The 14,223-nt window shown below is 32.3% G+C and overlaps 1 protein-coding gene across 5 annotated transcripts in view; it reads left to right on the top strand.

The window, feature by feature from the left end:
• Positions 1–14,223, top strand: part of Kank (KN motif and ankyrin repeat domain-containing protein 2 kank) — a 190,253-nt gene that overhangs the window by 119,024 nt on the left and 57,006 nt on the right. For all 5 annotated transcript variants that reach the window (XM_073957540.1, XM_073957538.1, XM_073957539.1 and 2 more), the window contains one exon: positions 5,673–5,905. In XM_073957540.1, coding sequence (XP_073813641.1) covers positions 5,673–5,905 — 233 coding nt within the window. The remainder of the gene's footprint in view (positions 1–5,672; positions 5,906–14,223) is intronic.

The raw sequence follows: 14,223 nt of genomic DNA, 5'->3' as shown, positions 1-14,223 counted from the left end.
ATCGGGTATATTTTTTTAGAATCTTTATCTGGTATATTTTTTAGAATTTTTTGTATTTAAAATAAATTATAATGGAAACAATATATAGAATTATTATGAAAAACTATTAAATAAAAATTCTAAAAATATTAAACAATTATAATTAAATTAAAAAAATATTTTTACAAAATACTAAATAAAAATTGAAACGAAATAACAGTATTGTTTTTTAAGATTCAATTTTTTAAAACTTATAATTGAAGAATTAATAGAATTTTAATAAAAGATAAATAAATAAATTGAAAATTTAATACTAAAAATAAAAATTACGTTTAAAAAATGGTTTTTTAGAATTGTTTAATGCAACAGAACGACTCTAAAATCTTTAATTAAAAAAAATCAATAAAAACAATTTTTAGCAAAAATATTACGAGTATTAATTTCGAAATAAAAAAATATTAAAAAATTATACTATAAAAAATATATTTTTTCCATAATTTTTAGGAATTGTTTTATATAAAAAAATTAATGAAAATAAAAACAAATATAAATGTAATGAAGAAATTTTTAAAAAATTACAAACAAATAATTAAATTGGAGAAATAAATATTGAAACAAGTAAAAAAGTATCAGTCGGCTTTGCCGACAGAGATATACCCTCAGCCTGTATATATTGCAACAAATTTTTCCCAAAAAACATATGTATTTAGGGGTTTTTAAAAATTTTGGGCATTTGAGCCGACAAAAATGTTCATTAGGATTAGAGATCAAAAGTTTTGCGGAGAATATACTAAAAGAAATGGATCTACATTGGCCATTATGGATGTGGATCTCCAGGCACTACATATGGTGCCTATGGGGTTTTTACACCCTTCGGGCTGTTTTCTCAAGAAGTATGGACTTGCCCCTGAAAAAAACTTTTACCATCGTAATTGAGGCAGCGAATGCAAGTTGCTTCAACAAAAATCAAAGTGATTCGATATCAGGTCATAAACTGAACTTATCCCAAATTTTGTGTGGGAGGTACCGGATGGAGTACACAAATATAGTCCATATTTGAACCTGACCTATATCTAGTAGATATATTATGATGTGTAAAGTATGGACCAATTCGGCCACTCCCTTCAAGAGTTACCGTATGAACACATTTTCCGAACATTTTTGAACTTTTGTGGAGGAGGTACCTGAAGGAGTGGACCGATATGGCTTATCTTCAAACTTAAACTATGTTTGAACAAAATATTACTAAGGCCAAATTTTGCACCGAATCGGCAGATCCGTTCTAGAGTTATCTTGCGCTCCAACCACCTCACACGGTGTCATAGTGCTTTTTTGCAACTTTCAGGCTATTTTCTCAGGAAGTATGGACTTGACCCTAATGAAACTTGTACCGTCGTATGGAGGGCAGTGAATACAATTTGCTAAAATAAAAAACAAAGCGATTCGAGAGATGGGCTTAAACTGAACTATTCCGAAATTTTGTGTGGGAGGTACCCGAAGGAGTGGACCGATTGAGTCCATATTGAAACCTAATCTAAGTCTGGTACACATTTCAAGATGTGCAAGGTATGGACCAAATCGGTTGCTCACTTCAAGAGTTATCGTGCGCACAAATTTTCCGAACATTTTCGAACTTTTGTGTGGGAGGTACCGGAAGGAGTTTACCGATATGGTCCGAATTATTACGAAAGCCAAAATTTCAACCGAATCGGTTCATTCGTTCGAGAGTTATCGTGCGCACCAGCCAGCCAGACAGACAGACAGACGGACATTACTCAATCGACTCCAAATTGTCCAAACATACTTGAGGTCTAAAACCATTACGAGGAACACTTTGCCCGTATGAAAGTGTGTATAAATAAACAAATTTAAAGAGGACTAAAAATAAATAAATTGAAAATTTAATATTAAAAATTATAATTACGTAAAGTAATTAAATTTTAAACCTCGTAAAAATTGCGAAATAAAAAATATTAAAAAATTATAATTAACAAATACTAAAAAAATATAAAAAATTTATTTTTTTCCAAAATTTTTATGAAACGTTTTTTTTTTTTTGAATTGAAATTTTTAATTAACAAAATACAATTAAAAAATTTATAGCAAAAATTTTAAACCTCGTAAAAATTTCGAAAAAAAAATATTAAAAAATGATAATTAATAAATACTAAAAAAAATATAAAAAATATTATTTTTTCCATAATTTTTATGAATTGTTTTTGAAATTGAATTGTTTTATTTAAAAAATTTATTGAAAAGAAAAACAAATATAACTGTAATGAAGAAATATTTAAAAAAAAATGTCTAAAAATTACTAACAAATAAATAAATTGCAGAAATAAATATTAAAAAAATTATAATTAAAATAAAAAATATTTAGTAAAACTACTAAATAAAATTTCTATATAACCAGAATTAAAAAAAAATTAATATAACCAGATGACTCTAAACTTTTTAATATAAAGCTTCTAAATAAAAAAATTCTAAAAAATACAAACAATAAATAAATTGAAAGAATAATTTTTAAAATAATATTATTTAATTAGAAAAAATTTAACTAAAAAGTTCCAATTTCCAAATTCGAGGAAACAATATTTTTTTAAATTTTTAATATAACCAAATGACTGTGATTTTTTTATTTAAAAAAAAATATAATGAAAAAATTAAATGGAATATTAACGAAAAATATTAATAAAAAATTTCAAAAAAAAAAATTAAAAAAAAAATAATTTACTGAAAAACTAAATATTAAAAACTTATAATTAAATTAAATAAAAATGTGTTATTTATTTAAAAAAATATAATGGCAAAACTAAATAGAATTGTATTAAAAAATTTCCAAAAAATAAAACCTTAAAAAAATAAATAAATTGTACAAATAAGTATTAAAAAAGTTTTATTTAAAAAAATATATAATAAAAAACATATATAACTGTAATGAAAAAAATAGTTTAAAAATTTCTAAAAAAAATACAAACAAGTAAATTGGGGAAATAAATAAAAAATTATATTTAAATTAAAAAGCAATTAGTAAAAATACTAAATAGAAATTATATATAACCAATATTTTTTTCAAAAATGTTTAATATATCTAAATGACTCTAAAATTTTTTATAAAACGTTTCAAAATAAAAAATTCTAAAAATACGAACAATAAATAAATTGAAAGAATAATTATTAAAATAATATTGCTAATTTAAAAAATATAAATAAAAAGTTATGATTACAAAATTCGAGGAAACAACATTATTTTTTTAAATTTTTTAATATAACAAAATGAATATGAAATTATTTTATTTTAAAAAATTATAATGGAAAAATTAAATTAAATCTTAACAAAAAATATTAATAAAAAATGTCTAAATTAAAAAATCGAAAAAAGATAATTTACTGAAAAACTAAATATTAAAAACTTATAATTAAATTAAAAAAATTAATTATGGAGAAATACTAAATGAATAAATAAAATGTTTTTGTTAAAAAATTATAATGGGAAAAATTAATAGAATTGAAATAAAAAATTCAAATATACAAAACAAAAATTTCTAAAATAAATAAAAAGTTAATAAAACGCAAAATATAAAAAAATTATAACTACAATTAAAATATTAATTTTTAAAGAAATAAATTTAAAAATAAAAATTAATTTTTAAAAAATACTAAATATAAATAAAAAAGGTAATTTTTTTTCAAAATTAAAATTATAATGGAAACAAATAAGTAAAAAATGCTGATAAAAATTCTACAAACATAAATTATAAAGTATATTATTAAAAATACAAAATAAAAATTAAAAAAAAAAAATATTCTATAAAGTAGTTACAATTAAAACAAATGAGTCACTATTAATACAAATCCTGAAAATATGAAAATTCAAAAAATACACAAAAAATATAATAAAAAATTTGGAAAAAATGCTCAAAAGTTTGACCGTGACATTTGATGGATTTTGATGAAATTTCAACTGAAGTACAACTTAAGACGTCACCTGTATAATCAAAAAAATCTGTATCCATTGACTTGTTCCTCAATTTTGCAAATAAAAAAACTAATCGCAGTCACTGTGTCCCGTGCGGACTGAGGTCGATATAATGGGACAGCAATCCTTGATATCTTCTTTTTCCCTTCAATTATTAAAAAATATTAAATACATTTTTTTTAATAATAAAATATTTAATAATATTTAATAAAATATGACTTTAAAATTTTGAATTTTAAACAAATTTTAAATTTGTTTAAAAACTTTCTAAATAAAAAATCTCAAAATATACAAAAAATTTAATTAACTGAAAAAGTAAATATTAAAAAATTGTATTTAAATTAAATAAAAATAATTATCAAAAAATGCTAAATAAAAATATTCAAAGAATATAATTTAATTTTGATAAAAAAACAGTAATTTTTGTCAAAATTAAATTTAAATAAATTAAAAGTACATATATCTTAAATAAATTATTAATTTAAAAAATATATTTTTTCAAACTTGGTTACAATTATATCAAGTTACACGCTATTAATAAAAATCCTGAATATATAAAAATAAATAAATTGAATTGATCTCTTGTTTTCCCCTTGGGCGATGTTTGTGGCAAATATTTTTCAATCATCAAAATTTTTTGATTGATAATTAAAGATCCATAAGCAGTTTTGCCGAATTCTCAGCGGATATTTAATTGTTCCTTTAATTATTTAAATTGTTTTCATATAAATACTCAACTATTTCAAATAGAGTTCAAAGCTTACGTACACTACTTCATTTCTTGCACATTAATTTTTAAATTGTTCTTCTTCAACTCCGAGGGCCATTGTAAATGTACCACTAGCTAGTGTTCAATTTATATTTAAGGTTCTTGAAGAATAATGAAGAGATTCAAACGTAGGAATGCAGCGAGGCAAGAAGTTGGCGCATGCCTTTGAAACTTGTGAAAGAAAAGTAGATATTGAAATTACAGGATCGAACAGTTTAGAAAATATCGAAAAAGGATATATGGGCGTATAAGTACTGACACAACTCCTACGCAGCCGTAAACTCTTATATAACTGAATTCAATTCTCCAGACAGGAAATCCTTCTTTAAATTATTGAAAGCATAAACCAAAGCCAAGATTTATTTACGGTTTATCAATTTCTAAGTAGTTTTCTAAGTACTTGAACTTTTTTAATTACGGTTTATTAATTTCTAAGTATTTTTCTAAGTCTCCGAACTTTTTCAATTAATATTTGAAATCTACTTTGGCGTATTGGAACATAACAAATAAACATTTTTTTTAAATTACGTCTTTGTTGACCCTTGTCCTAAATAGTTGTAGGCTGGTGTAATAATTGAAATTTCCACCTCTAAATTTATTCCTGATACCATAATGCCTAGCTTGTGGTTCAAAGAAACTTCATTACACCAAATAAAAAAAAAAACAAAAAGCGACTTCATAAACTTCACTTAGAAGCCGTTTTACTGGTGGAAGTGTCCTATTTCATGCAACGACCTCCACTATCTTGATTTCTTCTTGTGATGATGATGATGCAGAAGAAGCGAATGAAGACCACAAGTATGACCACCATGTTCATATTGCATTTTATTTATGTATGCGCATAAACATATATTTTTAAATTTTTTTCTTGTATTTTGTTTGAATAATCCTTTTTAATGTTTATTTTCCTCCTTCTTTTTCGCATTTTTTTCTTTTCTGCTGTAGGTAATCTACCACAATATGCGAATGTGCGCAGCTGCAATTGTTGTCCTTATGGATATCACATCGATTTGGATTTTGTACGCTATTGTGAGTCGTTGGCAAATGCCAAGCCATCGGAGGAGGAGTTGCAACGGCGCAGCCGACGTAGATCACGAAAATCAATGGAATTTATGTTGGGTCTCGATTCAATATTCGATCAATGGGATGCCATCGATAAGCCACAAACATTGACTGAGGTAAGTTGTTTTTTTTTTGTTTAGAGTCATACGCGGTAGACAATGGCGCTTTATGGCTCTTTTCTTTCTTCTGCGATGGTGGTGGCGTTCAGTTTTGTGTGGTGTGGGCTAAAATCAATTCAAATAAAATATACCGCCTCTTGGCATTGTGGTAAAAGAAATGAACATTTGCCATGGAAGAATTATGTTTGGATGCCAGTGAAGGAGGAAAAAAATTGTCTTGCAGGCTTTTTGGAAGTTATAAATATTCCACACCATTCCATCTGTGGTAGGTCTTTGAAATTGAAGCCTAATTTTTTATTGCCTAGGCATTATTCGTATGCAATGAACGGGCGGTAATTTCTATTTTTTCTTTTTGGTAGTAGGCTGCTTTGGAGGGAAATTGGAAAATATTTTTTGGGAAAATAGATTAATTTATAACACGAAATTTGAAAGCTGTCTTTTAATGGCCTTTTTAGAGTTTTGGAAAAAAAGAAAACGGCATTAGAAGTGTCAGAGAGTAGAATCAAGGAAGAAATAAATCTTATGCATTAGAAAGTTGCAAAATTATGAAGGAAAGTTAGCTGTAAATATTTGCTGTCATTGCACAGCAACAATTTATGTCACCATTTTAAAAATTTAAAAATGCAAATCGCTTCTAATCGTTTCGAATTTTTCGAAACTCAACTTTTTGCCATTTTTCGCAGTTAGGAGAAAAAGGCTTACAAACATGACTAATTTTGGAGAAAAAAAAAATCATTTTAAAATGAGAAAAATTTTTTATTTTACAAGCGAGTTTCTGAAACAAAAAAAAAAAATATATTATTATTTTATAATAGTAACTTGGAGCCGCACTGAAAACTCGTGAAGGAAAAATAAAAGGTTTTTGGGGCTATACACTTTATTAAGTATTTTCCTTGTTTGGTACACCCTAATGTTGTAACACGCCAAAACGTGCAAATTTTCCCCGCACTGAGAACCAAAAATACAGGTAAATCTGCAAGAAAGGTGATTAAATCTTATAAAGCACCGATAAATGGATGGTAACGCTAATTGGAGACTGTGGTCAAAAGTGAGCCGGTATCACATTTCTTTATAAGGTGGTTTTCTGAACTCATTCATTATTAAAATCTACGGGAATAAATCGACATATAAATCATATGGGAGTATACCAAATCATGGACCAATACTGACAATTTTTCGCGCGTAGGTGCAATAAGAACTCCTGGTACCGGATTATAGCAAATTCGTTACATGGGAACCACGCGAAAACTTAGACCTAAGACTACAATATTATATTTTTAGGTCACTATGACCTATTGACCAAAATTTCAGTACGATATATTATCTAAAATATTTTTGTCACACCATCCCATGTAAGTACCACCACTGTGCATTGTGGCGTATTAATTTGTCACCACTTATACGCAACCGATAATTTTGAAATTAATACAAATTTTTCTACGACTTTCTAAAAATCTTTCAACATTGTTTAAAAGGATAAAGATTGCCTTTTCAGTGTCAAACGAAAATGGCCTCTAAGGTGTTCTGTTTACCATAGGAGGCTTTATGAGTTCTTCTGATTTAAATGGAAGATATCAAGAGGTCTTCTGCTTTCTATAGAAGACATCAAGTGGACTTCTGTTTTCTATAGAAGACCTCAAGAGGTCTTTCGTTTTGTATAGAAAATCTAAACAAGTATTTTGTTTTCTAAAGAAGACTTCAAGAGGTCTCCTGTTTTCTATAGCAGACAACAAGGGGACTTCTGTTTTCTATTGAAGACATCAAGAGGTCTTTCATTTTCTTTAGAAGAAATCAAGAGGTCTTCTATTTTCCATACAAGACATCAAGAGAGCGTCTGTTGTCTACCGAAGATCTAAAAGGGTCTTCTGCTGTCTATTAACGATATCAAGTGGACTTCTGTTTGCTATAGAAGACCTCAAAAAGTCTTCCGTTTTGTATAGAAAACTTAATGAGGTCTTCTGTTTTCTATAGAATACATCACGACCTCAGGAAGTTTTCTGCTGTTAGTCAAATCCCTCAAAAAGTCTTGGTTGCATATAGAAGACCGCCGATGACCCTCTGTTGTCTATAGAAGACACTAACATATAGAAAAACTGTAGAAGACCCCAGAGGTCTTATGTTGCCTCTAGGAGAACTCCAGTGGACTTCTGTTGCCTATGGAAGACCTCCAGAGATCTTCTGTTGTCTTTTTTGCCCATAGAGTACCTTCAGAAGTCTTCTGTTGCCCATAGAAGACCTCATGAGGTTTTCTGCTCTGTTGTCTATAGAAGACCTCAGAAATGTATACACTAACATATAGATAAACTTCAGAAGACCCCAGAGGTCTTATGTTGCCTCTAGGAGAACTCCAGTGGACTTCTGTTGCCTATGGAAGACCACCAGATATCTTCCGTTGTCTTCTTTTGCCTATAGAATATCTTCAGAAGTCTTCTGTTGCCTATAGAAGAACAAGAGGTGTTCTTTTGTATATAAAAAAACACAGAAGGTCCTCCCAAGTCTATAGAAGACAAGGATTTCTGTCGCTTTTAGAAGACCTCCAGTTGTCTTCTGTTGTCTATAGAAGACCTCAAGAGGTATTCTGTTGCCCTTAGAATTCCTCAAGAAGTCTTCTGTTGCCTACAGAATGTCTCACGTAATCTTTTGTTGCCTATAAAAGACCGAAAAGTCTCCTGTGTCCCATAGAAGACCTCAAGAGGTCTTCGGTTGCCCTTAGAATGTCTCAAGACGTCTTCTGTTGTCTATAGAAGGCCTCAAGAGGTCTTCTGTTAACTATAGGAGACCTCAAGAGGTCTTCTGTTGCTATAGAAGACCTCATAGACCTCAATAAGTCTATAGAATACCTCAAGAAGTCTTCTGTTGTCTATAGAAGGCCTCACGAGGTCTTCTGTTGCCTCAAGAGGTCTCGAGAAGTCTCCTGTTGCCCATAGAAGGCCTCAAGAGGTCTTCTGTTACCTATAGGAGGCCTCAAGAAGTCTTCTGTTGCTATAGAAGACCTCAAGAGGTTTTCTGCTCTGTTGTCTATGGAAGACCTCAGAAATGTATACACTAACATATTGATAAACTGTAGAAGACCTTAGAGGTCTTATGTTGCCTCCAGGAGAACTCCAGTGGAATTCTGTTGCCTATGGAAGACCACCAGAGATCTTCCGTTGTCTTCTTTTGCCTATAGAATACCTTCAGAAGTCTTCTGTTGCCTATAGAAGACCTCATGAGGTTTTCTGCTCTGTTGTCTATGGAAGACCTCAGAAATGTATACACTAACATATAGATAAACTGTAGAAGACCTTAGAGGTCATATGTTGCCTCTAGGAGAACTCCAGTGGACTTCTGTTGCCTATGGCAGACCACCAGAGATCCTCCGTCGTTGCCTATAGAATATCTTCAGAAGTCTTCTGTTGCCTATAGAAGAACTCAAGAGGTATTCTTTTGTATATAAAAAACACAGAAGGTCCTCCCAAGTCTATAGAAGACAAGGATTTCTGTCGCTTTTAGAAGACCTCCAGTTGTCTTCTGTTGTCTATAGAAGACCTCAAGAAGTCTTCTGTTGCCTACAGAATGTCTCACGAAGTCTTTTGTTGCCTATAGAAGACCGAGAAGTCTCCTGTGTCCCATAGAAGACCTCAAGAGGTCTTCGGTTGCCCTTAGAATGTCTCAAGACGTCTTCTGTTGTCTATAGAAGGCCTCAAGAGGTCTTCTGTTGCCTCAAGAGGTCTCGAGAAGTCTCCTGTTGCCCATAGAAGGCTCAAGAGGTCTTCTGTTGCCTATAGAAGGCCTCAAGAGGTCTTCTGTTGCCTATAGAAGGCCTCAAGAGGTCTTCCGTTACCTATAGGAGGCCTCAAGAAGTCTTCTGTTGCTATAGGAGACCTCAAGAGGTCTTCTGTTGCCTTTAGAAGGCCTCAATAGGTCTTCTGTTGCCTATAGAAGGCCTCAAGAGGTCTTCTGTTGCCTATAGAAGGCCTCAAGAGGTCTTCTGTTACCTATCGGAGACCTCATAGACCTCAATAAGTATATAGAATACCTCAAGAAGTCTTCTGTTGTCTATAGAAGGTCTCAAGAGGTCTTCTGTTGCCTATAGAAGGCCTCACGAGGTCTTCTGTTACCTTTGGGAGACCTCAAGAGATCTTCTGTTGTTATAGAAGACCTCATAGACCTCAATAAATCTATAGAGTTCCTCAAGAAGTCTTCTGTTGTCGGTAGAAGGCCTCAAGAGGTCTTCTGTTGCCTATGGAAGGCCTCACGAGGTCTCCTGTTGCCCCAAGAGGTCTCGAGAAGTCTCCTGTTGCCCATAGAAGACCTCAAGAGGTCTTCTGTTGCCTATAGAAGGCCTCAAGAGGTCTTCTGTTACCTATAGGATACCTCAAGAGGTCTTCTGTTGCTATAGAAGACCTAAAGAGGTCTTCTGTTGTCTATAGAAGGCCTCAATAGGTCTTCTGTTGCCTATAGAAAGCCTAAAGAGGTCTTCTGTTGACTATAGAAGGCCTCAAGAGGTCTTCTGTTACCTATAGAAGGCCTCAAGAGGTCTTCTGTTGCCTATAGGAGGGCTCAACAGGTCTTCTGTTGCTATAGAAGACCTCATAGACCTCAAGAAGTCTATAGAAGACCTCAAGGAGTCTTCTGTTGTCCATAAAAAACCTGAAGAGGTCTTTTGTTGCCTATATCAGACCTCAAGAGATCTTCTGTTGCCTATAGCAGACCTCAAGAGGTCTTCTGTTGCTTATAGAAGACCCCAAGAGGGTCTATAGCTGAGGGCTGTCTATAGTTGACCTCAGAAGGTATTCTGTTGCCCATAGAAGACTCAAGAGTTCTTCTATTGTCTATAGAAGACCTCAAGAGGTCGTCTTGTTCCTATAAAAGAACTCGAGAAATCTATTTTTACCTTTAGAAGGCCCCAAAAAGGTCTTCTGTTTCCCATAGAAGACCCAACGAGGACTTCTGTTGCTCATAGAAGAGGTCTTCTGTTGCCCATAGAAGACCTCAAGACCTTATTTCGATTCTGTAAGCGGAGAGTCTTATGTTGCCTCAAGAGGTCTCGAGAAGTCTCCTGTTGCCCATAGAAGACCTCAAGAGGTCTTCTGTTGCCTATAGAAAGCCTCAAGAGGTCTTCTGTTACCTATAGGATACCTCAAGAGGTCTTCTGTTGCCTATAGAAGGCCTCAATAGGTCTTCTGTTGCCTATAGAAGGCCTCAATAGGTCTTCTGTTGCCTATAGAAGGCCTAAAGAGGTCTTCTGTTGCCTATAGAAGGCCTCAAGAGGTCTTCTGTTACCTATAGAAGGCCTCAGGAGGTCTTCTGTTACCTATAGGAGGCCTCAACAGGTCTTCTGTTACCTATAGGAGGCCTCAACAGGTCTTCTGTTGCTATAGAAGACCTCATAGACCTCAAGAAGTCTATAGAAGACCTCAAGAAGTCTTCTGTTGTCCATAGAAGACTTGAAGAGGTCTTTTGTTGCCTATAGCAGACCTCAAGAGATCTTCTGTTGCCTATAGCAGACCTCAAGAGATCTTCTGTTGCCTATAGCAGACCTCAAGAGGTCTTCTGTTGCTTATAGAAGACCCCAAGAGGGTCTATAGCTGAGGGCTGTCTATAGTTGACCTCAGAAGGTATTCTGTTGCCCATAGAAGACCTCAAGACCTTATTTCGATTCTGTAAGCGGAGATAAATTATTTTTTTGTGAACTCAGTTGTGAATGGATTTAAATTAGAATTTTTATTGGCGAATGAACGTTTCAGATTTGTTCAATTTATAAAAACCTCCTTAAATATGTTATGGAATTATTTGACTTGTGAATTTGATATTTATAAATAATTGAAATGCGATAATCATAAGCATTCTCGGAAAATAGGAAAGGAGAATGGAGCTCAGAATATTTGTTGCATTGTGACGTATAAGTGCTGACACAACTTATACGCAACATGTAAATTTAAAAATGACTAAATCTAATTAGAAGACCTAAAGCGAAAGAAACTTGGATTGTTTTGTTCTAGGTCATAAATTGCCTACAGAAGTCATCCAGAGGTCTCATTTTGCCTCCAGAGGTTTTCATTCAAGGACTTCTATTGATTCAAAGACAACAAAAGGTCTTGATTATCCTACAGAAGACCCCAGGTAATTTTCAGTCTTCTTTTGCTTATAGAATTCCTTCAGAGTTCTTCTGTTGCCTATAAAAGAACTCAAGAGGCCTTCTTCTGCATATAAATTACAAAAAAAAAATTAAAAGACATCTGTTGCATCTAGAAGAACTCCAGAGGACTTATGTTTCTCTTAGAAGTCCTCCAGTGTTCTTCTGTTGTCTGTAGAATACCACGAAGTCATCTGTTGTCTGTAGAAAACATTCGTAGGTTTTTTTTGCCTATAAAAGATTTTCTGATTTCTTTTTTTGCCTAGAGAAAACATCTGGAGATGTCTTCTTTTGTCTTTAGAAAACTCCAGAGATCTCCAGTTGTGCCAGAAGTCCTCCAGCGGTCTTCTGTTATTTTAGAAGATCTCCAGAGGCCTTTTTGTGTTTTAGAAGAGCTCGAAATTTCTTCTGTTGTCTGTAGAAGACCTCAGAGAAAATTGTAAACATTCTCGGAAAATATGAAAGGAGAATGGAGCTCAGAATATTTGCTTCCATTGTGACGTATAAGTGCTGACACAACTTATACGCAACCTGTAAATTTAAAACTGATTAAATCTAATTAGAAGACTTTTTTAAAGATCTTTTACAGTAAGATCTCTCAAATTTTAGAAAATTGCGAAAGAGAGTTGAAATATTTGGTTCTAGTGTGACACAAGTCATACGTTACCGTGAGGAAATTCTTCTTTTAAAGATTGAAGCCATAAAACCGAGCCTATTTTTTATTACTGTTGCACTTATCTGCAATGAACGAGCGTTAATATATATTTGATTGTATAAAATTCTCATTTAAAAATACTTTTTAGAAATATATAAATTCATAGTCAGACTTTTCTGAAAGTCTATATTTGGTTGTCGAAGCGGAGGATCGCGAAGTTTTCAAACAAATAGGGAAGGATGCTTATAGTAATTGCTTCCCCTGTATCGTATAAGTACTGATAGAACTCATACGCAACCGTGAATTATTAGAAGACATTTTTTTAAGACATGTGCTATTGAAGTATCACCGTGGTGCAATGGTTTCCATTCTCGCCTTGTACGTTTTAAATCTGTATTCGATTCGCCCAGCACAATGCTTGACATACACTTTCTTGGTATTTTGCAGTTATGTATAACTTCTTTATAGGTTATGTCGTTAGAAACGTCATATTAGGACTCGGTGATACAAAGGAGGTCGCTTATCGTTCAGCTGAACAGAGAAGGTATGATTGCATAACTGGCATGAAAAATGTCTCACCTTCGAGAAGAAATGGGACTGGTGTTTTAGGAGATGAAATAAGTTAATGGTTAGAGAATCTTCAAGCTATGGAAGACACTTTGAAAAGATTTTTTTATCAATAGACAACGCTTCCATGTTCAACTTCTGTAAAACTGGTGAATTGACTTATGTGTTAGGAAGTTTTTCTGACAACTTCCTAATACATAATTCAAATTAGTTCTTGCTTAGGGGTCCTTAAGCGATAAAAGACACTATGAAATAATTTTCTATCAATAGAAAACGTTGTGAAAAAGTCTTTCATGGATAGACAATCCTTTGAAGAACACTTTGAAACTGAGAATAACCTGGAATTTAAAACTTCTTGTTCATAGCCTTTGTAGACTATGGGAATAAAAGGGAAATGACCGCATAAATGTTAAATATAAGAGTCAAGGATACGTAAAAGAGCTTTCGAAGAGGGATCTTGTAACATTTGCTTTCATTGTGACGTATAAGTAGTGACACTACTCATACGCCACGGCTAAATAAATGCCAATCTTGTATGGAAATGTAATTTATCTAAGTTGGAATATGTTTTCGATATGAAAATTCAATTTCAGCATACCAGAGTTATATTTTTAATAGGAATTCAATTATCTGAATTATGTTTCCTACAGACATGAAACCCTTCATTTGAATCGGCCTTCTTAGACCTACCTGAAACTTTTCCAATGACGTTTTATGTGATACTACATGTACTCTTCATATTCTCTCGTACTTAAATGTCTTATTTGAGTGACTTATGGCTATGTAAGACTCTTTGAGACGAACTTCTATCGATAAAAGGGCCCTCGAAACAACCTCAAACAAACCTCACGCCTTAAGAAGAAATTGTTAGGGAGTCTTCTCTCTATAGGGCCCTGTAGAATACCACAACTATGTCTTACAGTCTCTCCCACTTAAATATCTTGTAAATTCCTTTCCCAAAATTGTTTCCCCCAT

This window comes from Musca autumnalis, unplaced genomic scaffold (assembly GCF_047663935.1).
Source record: "Musca autumnalis isolate F117 unplaced genomic scaffold, ASM4766393v1 scaffold_5, whole genome shotgun sequence".
Classification (NCBI taxonomy): Eukaryota; Metazoa; Arthropoda; class Insecta; order Diptera; family Muscidae; genus Musca; species Musca autumnalis.
The sequence above is the reverse complement of the archived record's forward strand: the minus strand, read 5'-3'. Positions and strand labels throughout refer to the sequence as shown.